General features: G+C 42.9%; 1 protein-coding gene across 2 annotated transcripts; it reads left to right on the top strand.

The window, feature by feature from the left end:
• The first annotated feature begins 138 nt into the window (after positions 1–138).
• fbxw11a (F-box and WD repeat domain containing 11a) lies at positions 139–22750 on the top strand. 2 transcript variants are annotated; one of them, XM_052080730.1, is made up of 14 exons: positions 158–308; positions 2681–2785; positions 7416–7484; positions 8729–8948; positions 9655–9841; positions 10031–10121; positions 10421–10558; positions 12428–12546; positions 13928–14177; positions 14443–14561; positions 17489–17599; positions 17699–17777; positions 19331–19495; positions 21598–22750. In XM_052080730.1, the coding sequence occupies exons 1-13, from the start codon at positions 270–272 to the stop codon at positions 19490–19492; spliced, it is 1689 nt and encodes a 562-aa protein (XP_051936690.1). In that variant the 5' UTR covers positions 158–269; the 3' UTR covers positions 19493–19495; positions 21598–22750. The 2 variants fall into 2 exon arrangements, with proteins under 2 accessions (XP_051936700.1, XP_051936690.1); XM_052080740.1 differs by lacking the exon at positions 2681–2785 and having other exon boundaries at positions 139–308.
• The last annotated feature ends 11 nt before the right edge of the window (positions 22751–22761 follow it).

Genomic DNA, 22761 nt, shown 5'->3' with positions numbered 1-22761 from the left:
GGGGGAGTCACCGGAGAAAGCCTTAGTAGCTCGCTAAGCCAATAATTAACCAGGAAATTCATGCCACCACGCCCCGTTCGGAAGAAGTGGTTCAATCACCTCGTTGATTCGAGGCATGGGCGTTCCTGTCCCCCACCCTCCCTTTTCACGCTGTCCTACCCAATGCCGCGAGATTGAGCAAAGCGAATGACGTCTCTGCATTTGCGGGCCGCCGACGCAGGGCTGGGTTTCCATTTTCCGAGCGAGTTTCGGGGGGGGGGATCGTCAACATGGAGCCGGAGATGGAGGACAAAACGTTGGATCTAATGGTAAGATGTGTTCCAAAGAGGACACACGGGGCGTTGTCCGAGTCGTATGGGGGGGAGCGTTGCTCGCTGATTTGAAAGGAAGAACAATCCGAAGCGGTTTGTCTGGAGAGGCGGAGGTGAAAAGTGGGGACCGGGAATCTCAGTGAGGGCCTGAAATTCGCGATACATTTCTAGTAATATTGCTGATAACTCATATTATTTCTGTAAGTTGCACTTGTTGCCGTCGGGTGGTTCTGAACAACATCGATTCGGCTACCGCTAGCAATTCTCGTTGTCTACGGTGGTATCGTGCAACCCAAGACAGCTGAGGCTTCTCGGGGTAGTGCTCACTGCGGTGACGCTGCGCCACTTCAACTGGGCCCTATCTGGGCATTTAGCTATCCAGCTAGCACTGGCTAGGGTGAGCAACTAAAATGTACGCTTGCTTATGTTGACATATTTGTTGTGTTGAAAGCCCTCACGGTTAAATATATGTGGAGATGTCTGGTAGTTGCCGAGGCTTGTGGAAATATTGTTAAAATGATCCTAAAGTGAAGTATGGCTGTTTATATTTTTGAAGTGCGTAGAAGGAAGTGTACTGCCTTTTCATTCATCTAGCATTACGGTTAGCGAGGCAGCAAGTTGCCCATGTAGCAAGCCGGCTAGGTCTACTTGACATTCCTTTCCATATCAAAATAGTTATTTAGTTGAGACAGGAGTAGGAGTTGGACTTACTAAACATAGGTTATACGCCGCCATTCTAAATGGAGTTTCTTACAATGTGGTGTATTTACTATTTGTTCTCCTGCATTACTGTTTGTCTGACGATTAGCTATCTTCAAAAGCTAGGCGGCTAGAATAGCGTTACCTTTACAAACGCAGTTACTGCATATGTATTTATTCAAATGAAGGGTGTCTAAAGTTATGATACCTCTTTTTGATCATTGCTACGTCGGTGATATATCGAGGTTCCCTTTGTTTCACTTTGGTTTGTTTGTGTAGCTACGTGGAGTTTACACTGAGTTTAAACATCAAATAAATAGTTGATATGTTTATGGAGGTTCGAGCCAGACATCATAACCGAAAGTAACAATCACTTTTAAGTCATATGGTAGTGTTCTTTAAGGGTTGGCGCTTCATCATCTCAATAATACCTTTTGCCGGTGTACAAATAGCGTTACTGATATGACGGTGGAGTTTACATTGAGTTTAAACATCAAAATAAATAGTTGATCTGTTTATGGAGGTTCCAGCCAGACATCATAACCGAAAGTAACAATCACTATTAAGTCATATGGTAGTGTTCTTTAAAGGTCGGCGCTTCAGCATCTCAATAATACCTTTTGCCGGTGTACAATTAGCGTTACGGATATGACGGTTTAGTGAAAAGAGCAGTGAGTAGATTACTCTCTAAACATGCATTGGTGGGTGGCTAAATGACCAACTGTCAAATGACTATTGATAAAAGAAAATGCTGATGTGCACAATTCCTGTCGAACTAGTCTGTGCAGCACAAAAGTGATGCTGAGCTAATATGCTGTTTATCCCAAAGTGTCATGAAAAGTACAGCCCGAGACTAGTCTAAGTCTTGTATAAAAGTGATGCTGAATTAGAATGTTATTGATCTACAAGTTTGATTTGTAACTGCAGTTCGAAGCTCAGCTCTGACAACATATTATTTTGGGCATCCTTACACTGTTTATTATATTATTGTTCTTATATTTAATTGAGCAGGACCTTTCCCATTGTGTAGTTAATGGTAAGGTGTTTTGTTTTCGTTCAGTGTATTTCCTTGTAAATTTTGTGACCATGTGATTCGGTCATCACTTATGGCAAAACAATTGATGGAAGTAAATATAATTGATTGGCAAATCACAGTGCTCCTCTGTCTTCTCTGCACACCCACTCCTAGTTCACATCTAATATGGCATTGAGTATATGTCTATATTTTGTGTGTGAATGAGTGTGTCTTCCTGTGCTCACTGCAATGTGTGTGTAGCTCTAATACTGCCCCCACCCCCACCCCGACCCCCCTCTCACTATTTCCCCAAAATCCCTCTCTACTCTTTTCCTCACCTTTGATGGACACACACTCACAACCTCCTGATTCCCAACTAAACACCATCTATTTATTCGTTCATTTTCATTGCATTTGGACACATCTGCACCACATGAACTTCTGACCAACTGCATTCATACATCATACATCAATTGAATTGATCCATCCATCCATTAATTCACCTCCTTGGTTTCCTCCTTCCATTTTCCTCTCAACATTACTTCCTCACTTCTCTTTTCCTTTACTTCACATCTATTTCTCTCTTGCTCTTCTTCCCTATACCCTGTCCACTTGGGTCTCCTCTTGCCTCCCTCCCTCCCTCTCTCTCACACAGTGCTCTGTGCCTCGCTCTCTCTGGCTGGGCTGCTCCTCGGTGGCTGAGAGTTTGTGTGCACTCAGATACCTGCAGAGCATCCCCTCCACCCGGGCTCACAACCAGGTTCTGCCTCTCTCCTCTTAATTCTGCTGTTCCTCCTCTACCTAAAACCCACCCTCCCTCTGCCATATTTTATTTATTTATTTTTACTTTTCTTCCAACATGACTTCTAAGCATCCACGAAAACCTTCATCTGACTTACCTAATGTTGTGTTTTCCTCCACATTTGAAGCACACTGCTCTCAGGTTCATCCCTGGTGTATTTCTAGCCTCTCCCTGCCTACAACCTTAGTTATAGCATCCTAAACCATATTTGACCATATTTATAATCGAACAGACAATCGAACTGGTCATGACCACTGTACTCTGTGATGAAGCCATTTAGCACCAGGCCTTCCTCAATTGGCCGCTTCCTTATTACGCATTCAAGTGAAAAGAAATGGCCAGCTTCATTCTTCTGCCTGGAGGTGAGGGCAGAGGTGGGGAGGTGACTTCAAGCCCTGAGAGACTATCTGCTTGCTTGCCTGCCTGCCTGGTCAAACTTGGCCTGTCTTTTCCCTCCCTCTCTTCTGCTCTGCATGGTCATCAACACCAGCAAGCCCATCTTGGCTTCTTAACCCTTCTGCTTTGGTCTTGGGACCAAATGTTTTTCTTTTATGTGGGTGCCTCTGTGGTGACCAAAAATTAGTTGTCCCCCACCCCCTATATTAACTAGGGAAGAGCATAATTATAAGTTGGTAAGGTTCATATTGATTAGGTAGAATTTAATGTTGATCAGCCACATCTTTAAGCAGTTCAGGCAACATGGAGTGTACTCATTGGATAATACCCCAAAACATGCTTTGGATTCTTTGTGATCAGGTTGCGGTCTAAAGAATAACAAGTTACCCATAGGAAGTCCATGTACATTCACTCAAACCTCTGCTATCAGACATTGTTTTATGGGTAGTTTTATTATTTTCAACACAACATTGTCGGGAGATCAGAATATTCAGAGATATGTGCTGTGTTTCATTCAAGATGATTTTTAAAAGCAACAATAAACACGAGGGATTAAATCCGTGGTGTCCAAACTATGGCCCACCATCCATTTTTTAGAGGCATATGGTATGTACTAAAAATAACTTTTGACATGGACCGCATTGCTGTCCATGTCCAAAAAAAAAGGAGTGGGTGTGGGTAGTGTTAGACGTGGGGGGGTGTGAGTAATTGGGACTACCACTACTCCAGGCTGTACTATTAATGCACTTCCTAGATATGCAAATACCCCCCCCCCCCCATAATATAAAGCTAAAGTAGAAACTGAATTTCTCTTCATTACACTGTGTAGAACAAAGATAATTTACTTTCAGAAAAAGGTTTAATCCACTTTCTGCTGCTAATTGGTGAACATATTAATGGTCCTCAAGTATGGTCATCTTACTCGAGATTGGTCTTGTTTTGGTTCTGAATGTGGAGTGAGATTCAGCATCTGCCTCATGGGGGTGGATTTGTGTTCGTGGGATACAGGAACATGACACACTTCAAAATATTAAAAAAAAACTAAAGCCTAAATTATTTGCCTTATGACCTTTAACAAAAAGCCTTAATCTAGCAGTTTTCCAAAATAACTACTGTTGACTAGACTTGACATTATATAAACTATGTATTGATTGATTATTTGTTTTTACCGTGTTTAATAAATTAAAGTTAAACCAAAAAAAAAATCCAACTAGGCCTTGCATCTATCTAATTTCCTGTGAGTGAACCCCACAGGAAAAAGTTTGGGCAGCCCCAAGTTAAAATCGATGAATGAATGTGTTTACCACTGCACAAAAATGATTATAGCTTGAAGTCGGTATATTGCCAATCATGTATTTAGGCACGAACATGGCTGCCTCTCTGAAATCAACAGGGGGTTGTTCGGTGTGGCAAACCAGCAGTTGTTGCACAAGTGTATAGAATTATTTAAAAAAAACTGAAACTGGTGGCATGCTCACTTACAAAATATGCAAGTATATCCTCAAATATAACAAAACCACAAGTGCTCTGATCACCCATCTGAACAGGATTTTGTGAACCCTAACTGGCAAGCAAATGCCCTCCTGTAACAATAAAAACACAAAGTATACCGTTGCGTCCACTTAGATTACTTACTGCCTTTTTTTGTAAAATTGAATGGTTGATTACGCCAGCGACTATTTTCCTCGATTTATCCCGCAAACGGCAAGCTCTTCTGTGTATGTATACACGTCGGCTTCACAGTGCAGAGGTACCGGGTTCGATTCCAGCTCCGGCCTCCCTGTGTGGAGTTTGCATGTTCTCCCCGGGCCTGCATGGGTTTTCTCCGGGTGCTCCGGTTTCCTCCCACATTCCAAAAATATGCATGGCAGGCTGATTGAACACTCTGAATGGTCCCTAGGTGTGAGTGTGAGCGCGGATGGTTGTTCGTCTCTGTGTGCCCTGCGATTGGCTGGCAACCGATTCAGGGTGTCCCCCGCCTACTGCCCGGAGACAACTGGGATAGGCTCCAGCACCCCCCGCGAGCCTAGTGAGGATGAAGCGGTACGGAAGATGAATGAATGAATATTAGAGCTGTCAAACGATTAAAATATTTAATCTAATTAAAAATGCAACTGTCATAATTAACTCAAATGAACTAAAAAATTAATCGTGATTACTCATATTTTTTATCGTTTCTGAATTTCCTTTTACATCTTTTGTCCTATTTTTCCCCATTTTAATGCTCTCATCAACTTGGAATCATGAATCAGTTTTCTATGTGCCAAATGCAAATATTTACTGAAATAACAATTTCAATTTTCAATTTTACATGAACATTTTCTCACATATCTCATATTACTGTCCATCAAAAACGGTGAAAAAAAATATTTTGTCACACAACAGCTGCTTTAACAGCTTTTTTAATGAAATCAAAACAGAGCAATATAACATAAAGTGCACATCTAAGGTAAACTAGTACTCAGCCTATAGTGGATTTAAACCATATATATATATATATAATACGGGGCAACAGTCCAGTACCCTATCATCTTTTGCACCACGGACTGCACGGACATTTTTGTCGGCCGCCCTCCTATGATGTGTGATGTTTGGCGACCGGCAATAAAGTCCTCAATTTTGATTTTTACTTTTGAAGTCTGCACAGCAAATGTTCTCAAAATAACATTACAGGATTTTTTTGATCAATTCAGCTTTGCTGAAAGGCCATACAACCCATGAAAAAATTCTAATAAATTTAAACTGAAATATGTATTCGTGTTTGAAATTGCCCTCCTGAAAAAGTTTCATGACGATAGTTCGCCGCTTTGTACGTGAATTAAAAAAAATGTGTGTGTGTGTGTGTGTATATATATATATAAAGAAAATTATTTGTTCATTCTTTCTATTTTCTTTTTTTTGTTGTCCCAATTTTTGTTACTCTGTGCTTTGTAGTTTTTCTTCTCAATAGTAGCAAGCACACTAGAATACCAAATTGTGCTAATTTTAGGGGCTATACAAAAAATGTGTGCATATAAGCCAGTATCTTATTTTTTTTATCCTCTAATATCGTGCAAAAGCACTTGACATCCAAGAAAGATAGTGTTTTATTTATTTACTGTTGTATTCCTTTGTTGTGGGAATCCTTTTCAAGGAAGAATGTTTGTTGTGGTGTCCAGGGGCCACATGTACAAAGACTTGCATAGCTGTCATATTCAAACACGGCATACGGTCAAATCCAGAAAATGTTGCATACAAAAAAAAAATCCATCTTCAAGAATCTCTGTGTACACATGTAAACAAGCATGTTGCTTTTGTATATCTCAGTCTGCGAAAAAGTTGCCTACCAGACTCCTCCCTCTCAACCCAGTTTATATAAATATGCTATAATTAGTGCCTGCTGGTGGGAATAATCACTCTGCGTTATCAAATTATAAAGACATGATTCACCAATTAAATGGTGGAATTGAACAAAAAGTGAGCTGGAGATGCTAGTAAACAAAGTCAAGGCCCGAAAACACCTAATCTTGCGAACAATGTCTTCTAACGGTGCCACGCAACGAAGGTGTCCTGGACTTTTTGCCCTATGGTTTTGCGCTCTTTGCTCCCAAATCTGAGATGATGTGGCCATGTGGATTCGACCTCCAAGTTGTCTACACACCGCAATAATAAAATCGGTCCCTCCCCCAACCCTCAGAAAAAAAATGTTTTCAAGGGTGTCAAAATTGGTCATTCACCCTGGGCGTCTAGTGCACTTTGCATGCCACTGCACCCGCCTCTGCCCAACACAGCATCATCTCTACATTTTTCCAATGGCTCCTAAGCAAGAAAAATAGGTGTACACCAGCCAAGTAGTTGTCGTGGAACACCGCACATTACCACAGTCATGTCACTCTTGATACATCTGAACATGAGCGTGGAAAAGTTCATACACCGCGTTATTTGTGCATACACAGCTTTTGTACATGAGGCCCCTCGTTCTCCATTCCGTGCTTGTGTGTGTGTGTGTGTGATTATAAACATGCTGATGTGCATGCCAGTCTCGGTAGTCATGATGGCTACCCCTCCTTGGCTGTTTTCGTGGCACTTCTTTGTCCAGCTCTAACGACACCACTGTCCTGGCTCAACATGGTGCTTTTAGCAAACTAACGACGGAGAGAAAATAATGCACTTACAAGCACATCTGTTCTATCTTGTCTCCCCCTTCAAACAGAATACGTCAGGGATGGAGTCACAGAATCTAGTGGATGACCTGTCGCCAAAGAAGAACACAGTCCTCAAGGTATCTTTCTGTGCTTGTCAGTTGCTGTGATCCATGTGTATTGTGTGCTCATACGCACCTCTCTCTAGTCACAAAGGTGTCTTGCTCTTTTTCAAACTTGCAGTAACTGTCCATTTCATATGAACAGAATGACAGTTTGACTCCTGTGGTTGAGTACAAAATAATTTGAATAAATATATGAAAAAAAATGATGTCCAGAAAAATAAGTGATTTGAACAAAGCACCATTATACTGTTAAATATTATTTATAAAAAATATTTAGTATTTTATAAAAAAAACAAGGCTGGGCCATGCCATTGGGCTGCAAAAAGCACTTCGGTGAGGTGATATGCATATTTTCTATCTGAGAAACGCTAGCCCAATAGAAATATGTGATGTTTTGTAGAAATATGTATGTTACACATACAGCACATTTGACAATAAAGTTGTATCCAATCCAATCCAAAACACCAACAATAGGGTATGCCATAAAGAATCTGTTTTTTTTTTCTTTTTAGAGAGTAAATGTAGAAGTTAGTTTCAAAGTTGAGGGCCAGCGCAGCGCAAACCACAGCGGTTGTGCGAAGCACGTTGAGTTGCCCCGTGTTGCTTTAACGCTGTGCTCTGTCTTGCCTTGCTTATAAGAACAATAAACAAATCTGCGATCCAGTGAAGGAGCAAAAAATGGTCCATAAAACGGTGAGGAACAACTGGACTGGACACTGAGAGGCAACATGGTACCACAGGGCATCCAGGCCACCGAAAGAATACAAAGAATAGTCATAGTAGCAGATGGCATGCCACCTGCCAGCCGTAAGCCTACTTGGTAATTACCTTGCTTTAGCAATTTTGTGGTGTAAAGGCATGTCATATCTATTACGGTAAATGACTTGGGAGATGCATTATGCAAACAATCATTCCAAAACCACTTGATCCTCGATGTATGAGGTTCGGTTACACAGCAAGCTTCAATTGGCTTCTTGTTTGACGACTGCTCTAGTCCACGAGATGGAAATATTTAACAGTTATGATTGTCGGCCGTGGCCATTTTCTATGTAGATAGGGGAGAGGAAAAAAAAATCACACTCAAGACGCAAACTTAGAGCCATCTAATGATCTGGTCTTTACAGATGTTTGGTCGGGCATGAATGACTTCAGAATTTCCAATGTACAGATTGAATATTTAATAGTGTATGTCGTAAGTATGTTGTAGGCTATTCTGAAACAGTATTGTTGGTCATTCAAGTGTCTTCTTCTCTTTACAGCTTAATAATGGTCCTGTTGTGGGGTCCCGCAAGCGTCCGTCAGAGGGGAACTACGAGAAAGAGAAGGAACACTGCATCGCCCTGTTTGACCAGTGGTCAGAAGCTGACCAGGTGGAGTTTGTAGAGCGTCTGATCTCTCGAATGTGCCACTACCAGCATGGCCACATTAACTCCTACCTCAAACCAATGCTACAGAGAGACTTCATTACAGCGTTGCCAGGTAGGAGAACCAACAACAACTGCCACCTACACTGGGTAAAGTGTACATGTGAGGTACTGACTGGTTATTGGATTCAACAAAAAGCTGCTTTTGAGTTGTCTTTTCCCCTTTTTTCCCCTCCCAGGATACAATGATCATTATCCATTCATTATCTGTACTCCCATCAATCCCTCCATTTTCTATACAACATGTTTAGAAGAGATATCAATATCTCAATTGTTCAATTCATAATCTCAATTCAGTATCACAATTCAACAATTGCGATATATTTATCGCAATTGTTGCCAAAATACTTTCACATTTGTGTTGTGTTGTGTTGACGCTTTTACTCGATGTGAACTGTTTTGTTTAAGCGCTTTGTTACAGCTGCCGATGTTGTCAAAGCGCTCTATAAATCAGCATGTATTGTATTGTATTTTGTTTAAATAAGTCTTCATTTAATCTATATATTAATCGGTGTGTTTATTTCATAGTTGTGTTGACCTCGTCTTAAATTATAAAATGAACTAAATTCAACTTTTTTTCTGGGTCCTTGTTGAACAGTTAAATAAAAATAAAATGGTAGCGGAGGAAGCACAAAAAATCAAATAAAAATAATTCCTACTATCAACTGATATGAAATCCAGTTGATCCATTTTGCATCCATATCGCTCAACCCTAGTTGCAAGTTGAAATAATGCACACTCTCTTTCTCTCTCTTCTTCAGCCCAAGGCTTAGATCACATAGCAGAAAACATCTTGTCTTTCCTGGATGCACGTTCACTTTGTGCAGCAGAGCTGGTGTGTAAGGAGTGGCAAAGGGTCATCTCTGAGGGTATGCTGTGGAAGAAGCTCATCGAGCGCATGGTCCGCACTGACCCACTATGGAAAGGACTGTCAGAAAGACATCAGTGGTGAGAATGGGCCCCTTTGTATTATCGCCTACTTGACCGTATATACCGGTACTTAAAGTAAATGAGCTTGTTTGTCCTACAGCATTTGATATTCACAGTAATTCAACCCTTAGACTATATTACTGTTGTATTATTATGATGACATCATAAAACAACAATTACAAAACAAATCCTTCTTTTCCCTCATAGGGAGAAATATCTGTTCAAAAATCGCACATCCGAAGTCCCGCCCAACTCTTATTATCGCTCCCTTTATCCCAAAATCATCCAAGACATAGAGGTAAGTGAATTCAAAAGCAAAGGATGAAATGTACAAAGGCCAATGTTTGTACACCATATTGGATACAATTTTCTCCCATAGCAGAGTTTTTCTTTTGTCAATTAGCCTATTTTTAGTGGCCAAATGACCAAATTTTCTGTTTTGCAGGGCTTTGTTTTGTTCTCGATACAGCACATTACTTTGCTATTATACGTGTTCGAACCTAAAGAGCTCTTTTGTCATTTTTGCTGGGGTTTTTTTTTCTACTTTTAGCCTTGTGAACTGTCTTTCTCATTGCATTCTTTTTATTTTCTCTCCAGACAATTGAGGCTAACTGGCGGTGTGGCAGACATAATTTGCAAAGGATTCAGTGCCGCTCAGAAAATAGTAAAGGGGTTTATTGTCTCCAGTACGATGACGACAAGATCATCAGTGGCCTTAGGGACAATTCTATCAAGGTTTGTGTATATGCTGATATGAAGTCGTGCGGATTTTCATTTGCCACTGCTCTGCTGTTAATTCTGCCGGTTTAGATTTAGGCCATAATGTACGATAGGCTGGCAACCGATTCAGGGTGTCCCCCGCCTACTGCCCGGAGACAGCTGGGATAGGCTCCAGCACCCCCCGCGACCCTAGTGAGGATCAAGCGGTTAGGAAGATGAATGAATGAATGAATGTTATGATATACAAAGTTGTGTTCCTTGGTTCTGTGTCTGTTGGCTCAATCATTCATTTGGAAAAAAAAGTACAGCAACGTATTCCAAGACCCGTCATTAGAAACCTACATTACATGATAGAGAACTGTTTTTTGTGTTTCGAAGGCTACTTTGACACTGCCAAGCGTGATGCCCAATTCGGATTTTTGGTTCAATTTGGTATTTTTATGTAGTTGTTTACATTATAAGAACAAATGGGACTTCAAATGTGCACGTAACCCATCCGTAATGTGACACGAACACGCATAAAGCACGACGTCGAGTGACGTGTATCAAAAACATAACGTCATGTAGCACAGCGTATGCAGATGTGAATATGGTCCAGCGTAAATAATACACTTGCACAACTGATTGACATCACACACGGGCAAACAAATGTGTGCACTACGAAATAACGTCACACAGCGGCAAACAAATATGTGCACGAGCTAATATTGTTTTTATATATATATATATATATATATATATATATATATATATATCGTAATAAAGTTCCTCTGTTACATCTGTTAGCGCACGCAAAGAATACAATGGATAATTTTAACAAGCGATCGCGGTAATGCGCAGATTATAGTCCACAAATATAAAATGTATAACGTAAAAATCACGTTATAAATTATTATTTTATACAATTTGCCGAGGGTCCGGACAAAGGAGGCCCGGACAGAGAAGGTCGGCCGTCCGGGCAGAGGAGGTCGGCCGTCCGGTCGTGGATCGCGGTCCGCTAGTTGAGGAAGAGGGATATATAGCATATGACCAAATACAAATGAAGTAAACCTCATAACACAAAGATTCCACCAGATGGCCCCAGAGTATTATTATTATTTTTTTTTAAACTTTGGCCTGAGCACAAAAGCAGGGGCTAGACAAGACTTTCAGAGAATGATGGAGGGTCCCTGAAATAAATATGCGAATTCCGAGCTGCGTGGTTTCACTGCACTGCCAGTTATACTACTTAAAAGACACCTGGTAAACCACTTGGTCTATTTTATTGCACTTGTTTCAGAACGAGAACCTTTTTTTTTTAAAGGATATGCCTTATTGACAGAATCCAGTCCCACATTGGGCCATAAAATATTCTAATATGTTCAACAGCTTGCCTCCATTTTAAATTATGGCAACGCAGTGTATATTTATGTGGTTATTTTATGCTATACCTGCATTTTTAAGGAAGTAACCTTGAATCTTACTCAATCTTGCATAATCATCATCTTCTTACTTTTGACCTAAACCTGCAGGCAGAGAGAAAGCAAACAAGTGTATTATAGGCTAAAGAGCTCAACTCCATGTGGTTGTGTGCCCCACTTATCTGACTGGCCTGTGAGGAGAGGAATAGAAGGTGATGAAGAGCAGGACAGCAATCGTGGGGGAGAAGTGGGTTTGTTATCTTATTGTTCTACGGGAGGCTGGCCCGCACCCAGGGGTGCCCTAAATTATTCTCCAAGCGGACACGTTCTGCTCGCCTCAGCAGCGGGGAAATGGGGCGTGAACAGAACATGGGCGTCACAATGACGACAAATGCTCTTTTCTTGCATGACCTAAATCTGCGCTCATTCAATCACAAAATAATTCTGCTTCTTGCATGTCCTTGTGTATTATTTCTACCTGCAGATATGGGATAAACAGTCACTGGAGTGTCTGAAGATTCTGACTGGTCACACAGGTTCAGTGTTATGCCTCCAGTATGATGAGAGGGTCATCGTCACTGGGTCATCTGACTCAACTGTAAGGTATGAAATTTGTTGCGTTAAAATCCATCCACTCATCCACTATTTAAACCGGATTATCCTCACGGCAATTATTCAATTACCATGACAATTTGATACAGTGGATCAAAAAACAGATTTGCTTCAGCAGTTGAAACCAGCCGTCTGACTGTCAATACCATCGGACTTTTCCAAAACTATTGTGAAATCTGTTCAAACCGAATTACAGCAGATAGTTAACTGCTCACCTCAGTCAGACGAGCTTCCCAAACCCATGAAAATAGGCCCTGCAAAAAAACAGAAAGCTGGATGTCTCTGTGTTAGCAAATCTTAGACGCATCCCAAACCTTCCCTTCTGAATCAAGATTGTTGAGAAAGTAGTTTTTAATCAACTCAACTTTAATCAAATTTTTTAACTCAAATTGACTTTTTGATAAATTCCAATCAGGTTTCCAATCATATCACAGTACATGAACAGACCTTATTAGTACTAATTGCCATGAAGGAGGAAAGCAGTTACTTTGTCTCTTCACACTGCAGCTCATTCCACATTTTCTTCAGAAAGTGCATGTCGGTTAATATTGTTCGGGGCTACAGACATCAAATTCAAAGTCAAAGAATATTTGCAAACGAATAATAACGTTCATCGGGTTGAACATGAAATATCTTGTCTCTGTAGTGTGTTTGGTTGAACATAGCTTGTAAAGGGTTTTCACATCATTATATCCTGTTTTTATGTACGGTACATTTGACACAACATCCCAACTACCTTGGAATTGTTTTTGTTCAACCCTGCAAGTAAAAATGAACAATTGTCACTCGGCAGACTTGAATGCACTTGCTACTGTGCCTCGGGGTAAGTGGGCGTGTGTTTAGTCTGCAGTGGCGGTACAGGGGAGGCATCGACATAAAAAAAGTGAGGACCCGGTCATTTTCTTGGATTGGGAGGGGCTGGTATTTAGAGTGGGAGAAAGAGAAGAAGGTATGCTCCGAGATGGGTGAGTGGAGGGTGAGGGATGAGCTTCTTAAAATAGCCGAAACATCCAAAAAGTTGATTTTTGCATGTAACGAGTCCTTTTTTCTTTTTGTTGCGGCTGAATATCAAACTGTTGTTGTTTCTTTGCTCGTGTGACGCACATTTAGTTACCTTGTATGAAATGTGCTATATGAAAAAACTGGCTTGACTTGCCTTTTCTCTTCTGGCTTCCAACCTGTTCTGTGTTGTGGCAAGGAAAAAAGGGACTTTTTGTCCCTTCATGTAGCAATGTTTTGCGTGTATCAGTACATGGTGTGAGACATTACCTCATGTTTGTATTTTTTCCCGCTGTTAAAGCTTTCTCCCTCCTGTCATCTCCATCTCCATCTGTTGGCTTCCGTTTCACTATGGCCCCCCGTTCCTCCGCAGGGTGTGGGAGGTAACGACGGGTGAGGTACTGAACACGCTGATCCACCACAACGAGGCCGTGCTTCATTTACGCTTCGCCAATGGTCTCATGGTCACGTGTTCCAAGGACCGCTCAATCGCTGTGTGGGACATGGCCTCGCCAACCGACATTAGCTTACGGCGCGTTCTCGTGGGACACCGGGCGGCTGTCAACGTGGTCGACTTTGATGACAAATATATTGTGTCAGCCTCAGGGGACCGCACCATCAAGGTAATAATGAATGAGAATATGGATTTTCCATTTACAGTATTTTTGCCTCAGGGTCGTCCGAGTTCATTAAATATTATTTACCTAATAACATCGGTGCAGACAATCTTTTTATCTTTAAATTCTTCTGTCAAAGCTCACTTGATGTGACTCTTTGATTAAAAGTCAAGCCAGACAAACACTTGCAACGTCTTTGTAATTGCTTGACTGAAAGTGTCATCCATGTGAATCGTTTTTTTTTTTTATGTTGATCTCTTGATATATGCAGGTATGGAGCACCAGCACCTGTGAATTTGTCCGCACTCTGAACGGCCACAAGCGGGGCATTGCTTGTCTACAGTACCGGGATCGACTCGTTGTCAGCGGCTCATCTGATAACACAATTAGGTACAATTGATACCGCTAGACAAAACCGGTTTATTTCCTCCATAAAGGCATAAGTGCTGTTATAAAATAAGAAACAAAATTCCCAATGGTGATGAAGTGATATGATGACTTTCCCTCCACATCCTGTTAACAATGTGACTTGCACTTGAACAGAGTTGATGGAAAGAACACAGACAAAAATATAATACAGCTGGCTCATTACCATAAAAGTGAGAGAATCTTTTGTGATATACAGGCATGGATGGGGAATGCATCAATATCTCATGATTCCATTTGATTACGATAAAGTTGATGCCAAGCCAATGCATGCGCATGAGCCATAGCTTGCTCAATTCTCAAAAACCATCCATCCATCCATCCATCCATCATCTACCGCTTATCCGGGGCCGGGTCGCGGGGGCAACAGCTTTAGCAGGGAAGCCCAGACTTCCCTCTCCCTAGCTACTTCGTCCAGCTCTCCCCGAGGGATCCCGAGTCGTTCCCAGGCAAGCTGGGTGACATAGTCTCTCCAGCGTGTCCTGGGTCTTCCTCGGGGTCTCCTCCCGGTGGGGCATGACCGGAACACCTCACCGGGGAGGCGCTCAGGAGGCATCCGAATCAGATGCCCAACCCACCTCCTCTGGCTCCTATCGATATGGAGGAGAAGCGGCTCGACTCTGAGCCCCTCCCGGCTGACCGAGCTTCTCACCTTATCTCTAAGGGAGAGCCCGGACACCCTGTGGAGAAAACTCATTTCGGCCGCTTGTAAACAGGATCTCGTTCTTTCGGTCACGACCCATAGCTCGTGACCATAGATGAGGGTTGGAACGTAGATCGACCGGTAAATTGAGAGCTTTGCCCTTTGGCTCAGCTCCTTCTTCACCACGACAGACCGATACAACGTCCGCATCACAGCAGACGCTGCACCAATCCGCCTGTCGATCTCCCGCTCCCTTCTGCCCCCACTCGTGAACAAGACCCCAAGACACTTGAACTCCTCCACTTGGGGCAAGATCTCCTCCCCGACCCGGAGGGGGCACTCCACCCTTTTTCGACTGAGGACCATGGTTTCAGATTTGGAGTTGCTGATCTTCATCCCAACCGCTTCACACTCGGCTGCGAAACGCTCCAGTGAGAGTTGGAGAGCCCCGTTTGAAGGAGCCAACAGCACCACATCATCTGCAAAAAGCAGGGATGCAATACTGAGGCCCCCAAAACGGACCCCTTCAACGCTACGGCTGCGCCTAGAAATTCTGTCCATAAAAGTTATGAACAGAATCGGCGACAAAGGGCAGCGTTGGCGGAGTCCTACCCCCACTGGAAACGATTCCGACTTACTGCCAGCAATGCGAACCAAACTCTGACATCTGTGGTATAGTGACCGAACAGCCCGTATCAGGGGGTTCGGTACCCCATACCCTCGAAGCACCCCCCACAGAGCTCCCCGAGGGACACGGTCAAACGCCTTCTCCAAGTCCACAAAACACATGTAGACTGGTTGGGCGAATTCCCACATACCCTCGAGGACCCTGCTAAGGGTGTAGAGCTGGTCCACTGTTCCACGGCCGGGACGAAAACCACACTGCTCCTCCTCAATCTGAGGCTCGACTTCCTGACGGACCCTCCTCTCCAGCACCCCTGAATAGACCTTACCAGGGAGGCTGAGGAGTGTGATCCCTCTATAGTTGGAACACACCCTCCGGTCCGCCTTTTTAAAAAGAGGGACTACCACCCTGGTCTGCCAATCCAGAGACACTCTCCCTGTTGACCACGCGATGTTGCAGAGGCGTGTCAACTAGGACAGCCCCACAACATCCAGAACCTTGAGGAACTCTGGGCGGATCTCATCCACCCCTGGGGCCTTGCCACCAAGGAGCTTTTTAACCACATCGGTGACTTCAACCACAGAGATAGGAGAGCCCACCTCAGAGTCCCCAGGCTCTGCTTCCTCCAAGGAAGGCATGTTGGTGGAGTTGAGGAGGTCTTCGAAGTACTCTGCCCACCGGTTCACAACGTCCCGAGTCGAAGTCAGCAGCGCCCCATCCCCACTGTACACAGTGTTAGTAGTGCACTGCTTCCCTCTCCTGAGACGTCGTATGGTGGACCAGAATTTCCTCGAAGCCGTCCGGAAGTCGGCTTCCATGGCCTCACCAAACTCTTCCCACGCTCGGGTTTTTGCTTCGGCGAACACCGAAGCTGCGTTCCGCTTGGCCAGTCTATACCCGTCAGCTGCCTCTGGGGTCCCACAGGCCATAAAGGCTCGATAGGACTCCTTCTTCAGCTTGACGGCATCCCTTACTGCTGGTGTCCACCAGCGAGTACGGGGGTTGCCGCCACGACAAAAACGTTTAATATTATTCAGGGGTGCCTTAATTATGGGTGTCACTGTATTTGAATGTTTCCCTTTCAAATTAGGACCTGACCACAGGGCAAGATGTAACCTCTGTGGTTGATATCTTAATCAGAATCTAATCTTTTGAGTGCACTTAACCGAAAGCAATCACTTAATGAACTGAATACTTCTTTTTCGAGAACAAGATCAAAAGAATTTAACGTGCATCCTGAGCATGACCACTGTTAGCATATTAGCATTTGAGCCATTACCTTTCAAACGATTGCCAGACCACAGGAAACAAGGGTATACAGTATCTGTATTGATCTGCCTTTGTGTTTTCTGTTCACACAGTGCTATCTTGCATTTTGTGAACATATCAACTGGTTACCATGCTTGGTTTTCGCAAAATTCATTTGAAACATTGTATTACTTACACTTTGCTTGAAGCGGACACTTGAAATTGTTTTCCAAGTCCATCCCAGCTCACAACAAATCTTTCACAAATGCCGGTTACAGATTTGCAACAAAAAATAAGATTTCCCGGGGAATTTTTCATGAATGGAGGTGCTGAGATCCGATTTTGTCATTTAAAAGTGTTAAATCACTTTTGCAGGCTATGGGACATTGAGTGCGGGGCATGTTTGCGAGTGCTGGAGGGTCATGAAGAACTGGTGCGTTGCATCCGCTTTGATAACAAGAGGATTGTCAGTGGCGCTTACGATGGGTAAGACTCCACCTCAACGAGCACTCTGCCTCTCCTTTCTTCTTTCTTATGTGGATACCACGACTTGTGTGTTTTGTTGTGGCGTGTTTCGCTTTGCAGTAAAATCAAAGTGTGGGACTTGCAAGCAGCCTTGGACCCACGAGCCCCTGCAAGCACACTATGCCTGCGTACTTTAGTGGTGAGTGTTCACACCTGATGCATGTAGATATTATCCATGCTGTTTGGTTTCTGTTCGACAGTCATATTGTGTTGCAAGACCGAAGCATCTACTGACTTGACAGTAAATATTCTGACTGGATGATAACAACTAGGGCCACTTGCTGTATGACTAAATGTGAAGTACATCCTCAGTAGTGGTAATCGGAGTTATCCGTGGTGTAAACAGAAACCACGGTGGTAATACAGTGTCTATCACAAAGTAGTAGTCATGACAACCTCAGCAACAAGTCTCATGATATGCATGACCGTAACACAATGCCAATGTAGTGAAAAGGCCAACTTCGACATAAACGTCACATTACCAGATAATATATGGACATCAATTCTTTGGTGCTTTTTTATTTTGAATTTGTTCCCAGCAGCTTGCCAAGAGGCCCAATGGCTGATTTGACTCATCTTCCTGAGTGTAGCTGGCGCGCTTAGTAGAAGGATGCACTGGTGATTTACTCATCTCAAAACAATTCATTGAAAGAAAAGTCAACAATGGTGGATTCACCATAATACAAAATGTCAACATCTCAACTACTTGTCATGCGCCATTGAGCACCAATTACAGCTTGACAATGACATCTCATGCTGTTCACAAGTCAACTGATTACTGCTTAGGCATGGTATTGCACTCTTCTGAAGGGCTGACCTCAGGTCTTTGGGGTTCTGGAGTGCAGAGTGTTTAGCTTCTCCACGGTGACTCGGCTGATCCCACAGGCTTTCAATAGGATTCAGGTCTGGAGAGAGTGTAGGTCATTCCATTTGAGGTACACCAGTCCACAACAGCCATTCCCAGATGATGCGACCTCGATGAGCTGGAGAGTTGTCATCCATGAAGATGAAATTTGGCCCGTGGTGTTCATGTAGGGGCACAATAACTGGATGAATGAATAATGCCATTCAGGTAGCGGTCATCAGCATGGGATGTGGCCAAAGGATGTACACTTCTCTTGATGTCATCTTTCTATGACTCTTCCAGTCTCTCAGTATCTCTTTTGCAACCTGCTGATGACACTCTAAGCTCAGTGGCCACTCAGGTCTCAGAACATGCTGTTTGAAACATCATAATGGAAAGGTACTCTTGACTCATTGTTAGGTGTCGTCTTGGTTTCATGATGTCAAAATGTGAACAGCGTGATGAGGTTGACAGTTTACATACCAGCTCTCATTGAACCAGAACATTTATTGGTTGCTTCAAGGATCAAACACCTGTTGTGAATTTTGCCGTTAAGCAGCTCGTTAGAGAACAGTACTTGTGCAACAAGTACTGAAACGTCTAACAGTTGGACATGTGCATTCAAAAGCTTCGAGAACGTAGGTCACATTAAGTTCACCTGGAAAGGTTTGAATGCATTTTAGACTCGTCCTGAAATGTCCCATTGAAAGCCAAATATCCCTGACCTTTTGTGCGTGCGTGCATGCGTGTGTATAAAATCAATTGACCCTGCTGTTCCAATACATTTAGAGGGGACTGTATATATTGTGACAAGTTTTTTCAAGGTTACTCCTACTTTGTATTTGTAGGAGCATTCTGGACGGGTGTTCCGTCTGCAGTTTGATGAGTTCCAGATCATCAGCAGCTCTCACGACGACACAATTCTGATCTGGGACTTTTTGAACGTCTCAACCAATGGCCAGTCAGAGGGACGGTCTCCTTCCCGCACGTACACATACATTTCTAGATAGCAGGTATGCAAGCACACACGTGGTCCTGAATGACTTGAGACTAGTATCAAAAGAAATCCTGCATTCCAGCCTGTGTCTTAAAAATGTGTTTTTATGCTGATTTGGTGAAAAGATGCATAAACGTGCCTACCGCACTGTGTGCTCAGCTTGAAGTTTCTGGCTTCAGAAGAGCTCTTCGCATGACTTCTACTAATATGTTTTTTTATTTTTATTTTATTTTTTTTGCAGTGTAGAATTACTTGCAACTTAAAGGCTGATTTATTTCAAGTGTCTAAAATGTTCCATGTTTCCATACAATTGTGCTCGTCAATGAATGATTCCACTGCGTGCACTTAGCTTAAGTCTCTGCGCATCTGGCCCTCCCGAGTGGGAACAGTTTTTTTTTTCCGTCTGTATCCACGGTTAGAAATCAATCTTAATTATTACATTTGCCACATCTGTTGGGATGGCAGGTGACTTTCTGTCATCACATGCGTCCATTTTACGGTTTGCATACTACTATTTGATGGCCACAAGCAAATGCGCTATTAATTCAGTCTCAAGTTTGTGGTCTTAAGAACATGATATTTATTATCTGTGGGAAAATAACCCATTCCTGGACTCTATGCTAGCCGTTGCACCGGCAGAACTGACACTACAAACATTTTCAGTTGGTCGCACCAGAACAGATATGGTCGCGCCTTTTTTTGGTGGGGGGCGGGGGGGGGGGGGGTATAGCATGACCATATTTGCTGATGTACTGTATTATCTTCTCACTTGGCACACTGCAGTTTCAAATGATGTCAATCTACACAGTGACTGAAAATATATTTGCAAAATATTTTAGTGTCACAAGAATTTTGTTTGCAATAAGCAGCGGCTGATAAAACAGGTCAGCTATTTTATATAACTGCAGGAGAAGGCAAAAAAATGAAATGCTACCATGACAAACGCATCATTACTGATAGGTGGCTCACGGTGGTCGACTGGTTAGCACGTCCGCCTCACAATGCAGAACCGTAAATTCATTTTTTGATTTGAAAGATGTGAGTGTTTCAAATTTAACCAAACCAAATCGGTCCACTTTGAAATATATTATTGAATCGTCTTTGATTTGAGAGATATAACTTTGAAAGACACGTTTACAATTCTGACATGTTTATTCAAATGTCTGTAAAATGACAGCAAAACAGTCCCTGCATCATACCCTCTAGAATTGAATCATATACATATTGAATCGACTCGTAATCGCACTGAGTCAAACCAAATAGAATCGTTCCCCTTTCAAATCGAACCGTCCTTGAATCATTTCGCACCCCGCGAAAACCTTATTGAACCGTCTCTTGTGGAGAGATACACACTCCTAGAAGTTACAGTGGAAAGCCCTGGCTAACATTTTTCGTGTTAAGAATGCTAAAATGACACGGTTCTATCATTTTCAAACAGCTTGGTATATTCTGCATCATGGAGAGCCTTCTTCTTCTCACGTCACGGTATGTCAAAGGACACTGGTATACCGCATTATTTGTTCCCCTCTGCTTTCTCCATGCCATTCACTGTACAACCCGCCAAAATCTTTTGCTGTTGTCATTCTGCAGTCACTCAGCCACCACCTCTTCTGCTGGATGCACCGTATTGAATGGGTTGGTCAATGGCACAGTTCAGTGTGAAAAAGGCCTTTATACTGCTCAGCGGGCTACAGCAGTTTAAAACATGCACAACTAAGAATTAAAGTGAACCCTCGCTATTTGCAGGGGCATTGGGATCGAGACCTGCTGCGAATAGCGAAAATCAGTGAGGAACTGAACCCCACCACCTCTGAGAACATTTAACTGTAATATCCTAGAGATGCCACAAGACGGTGTCAAGGGACTACTTTTGTCTAAATGAAGCTCCTAAATGCGCTTCAAATGGTGACTTGGCACCAAAGCCATCTTTCCTGAGGAGGAAAAGTGTGAAAATTAAATTTGTCCAGGTAAAAATTGAAGCTAGGTTCCCCAAAAAAATAATAAATTCAGCAAAGTTGTGAATCCCAAAGCGTGGGTATGTGAGGATTCACTAAGCAGACCATAACAGGTTTTTGTTGTTGTTGTTAACCCCCCCCCCCCCCCCCCCCTTTCCTGCAGGTGGCTCCATCTACTGCACCCTGTCTTGTTTGGAGCCCAGGGCTGATTCAGCTGATGGGTGCATCAATCATGGAACGGAGCCCATCTCTTCTCCTTCCTCTTCGTCATCTCTCTGTCCACCTCCTAGCCTGTTCGCACCTCCTTTCCGTCCGTTCCGCCCAACTTCGAATGGACCCCTCTAAACATGTGCCCGTTTTCTACCAGCGCTGAGCATGCCCCGGCAGTAGAACCAACGCCACTTTCTCCAGGAAGATCACCTTCTACTAATTTATCTTTTGTAAACTAATGACAGTATTAACAGACAATATATAAGTCACAGGTTCCCTTCTTTCCCTTCCCCCGAAATTTATGAAGCTTCTGCTCCTCAGTTTCCAGGCCCCGCCAAAAGAGGCTCTACAGATAAGGAATTACTTATAGTTCTATTTATATATTACATATACATACATGCAAATGCACACAGAGTGGCACAGCTGGACAGAGGACGGCTGGAGCTGTAACGCAGGAGAAACAGACTCTTTACTCAGCTCCAGAAAAAGGAGAGAAGGATGGGAGGGACTGCATGAGGGTGAGCACGTGCACACTCCCCTCTCGCTTCCTCCTCACCGTTTCTCTCTCAACATTATACATCCCTTCCCGTTTCATGTTCCCACCCTTCTAGCCCCCCGCCCCAAAAAAATGCACACTAGCTTGGAATATGTCGGCACACAGAAATGAGTGTGTGCACGCTTGCTTATGTGGACTTGGCAGAACAGAGCAAAGGTGTCCGACATGCATGTGAGGTGTGCCCTGGCACACCTTATGCTATATTTTTCTCTCTTTAACCCTTATTTTCTTACTTTTTTTTATAATTGTTTTTTTTCTAATTTTATTTCGGTATGTTTTGGTTCTTAGTACAAAATTCATACTAGTCCTCTCCCCTTTTTGCTGTCTTTCGTCCTTCTTTCTTCTAACTTCACTTCGTTCGTTTGTCTGTTCCTCCCACTCCACATTTGAGCTTGCTTTGGTTATGAGAGAAGCTGGAATTCATTCAAATTTAGTTGTAAACAGATTTGTCTTGTTAAAAATTGTGTTGTATATTAAAATGATTTTTTAAAGAAGAAAATGACCTTATTGTGAATAAAGTACTTGACAGTGAGTGTTGAGCCAACTGTAACGCGGATGAGT

The sequence above is a fragment of the Hippocampus zosterae genome, chromosome 1 (genome assembly GCF_025434085.1).
Source record: "Hippocampus zosterae strain Florida chromosome 1, ASM2543408v3, whole genome shotgun sequence".
NCBI lineage: Eukaryota > Metazoa > Chordata > Actinopteri > Syngnathiformes > Syngnathidae > Hippocampus > Hippocampus zosterae.
The sequence above is the reverse complement of the archived record's forward strand: the minus strand, read 5'-3'. Positions and strand labels throughout refer to the sequence as shown.

What these genes read in the sequence shown, in the direction of transcription:
- fbxw11a (XM_052080730.1), top strand. Translation starts at nt 270, where the DNA reads ATGGAGCCGGAGATGGAGGACAAAACGTTGGATCTAATG. An exon ending in AGAAGAACACAGTCCTCAAG is followed by an intron (nt 7,485 to 8,728) that starts GTATCTTTCTGT and finishes TTCTCTTTACAG; the next exon opens with CTTAATAATGGTCCTGTTGT. An exon ending in CAGGGGACCGCACCATCAAG is followed by an intron (nt 14,178 to 14,442) that starts GTAATAATGAAT and finishes TGATATATGCAG; the next exon opens with GTATGGAGCACCAGCACCTG.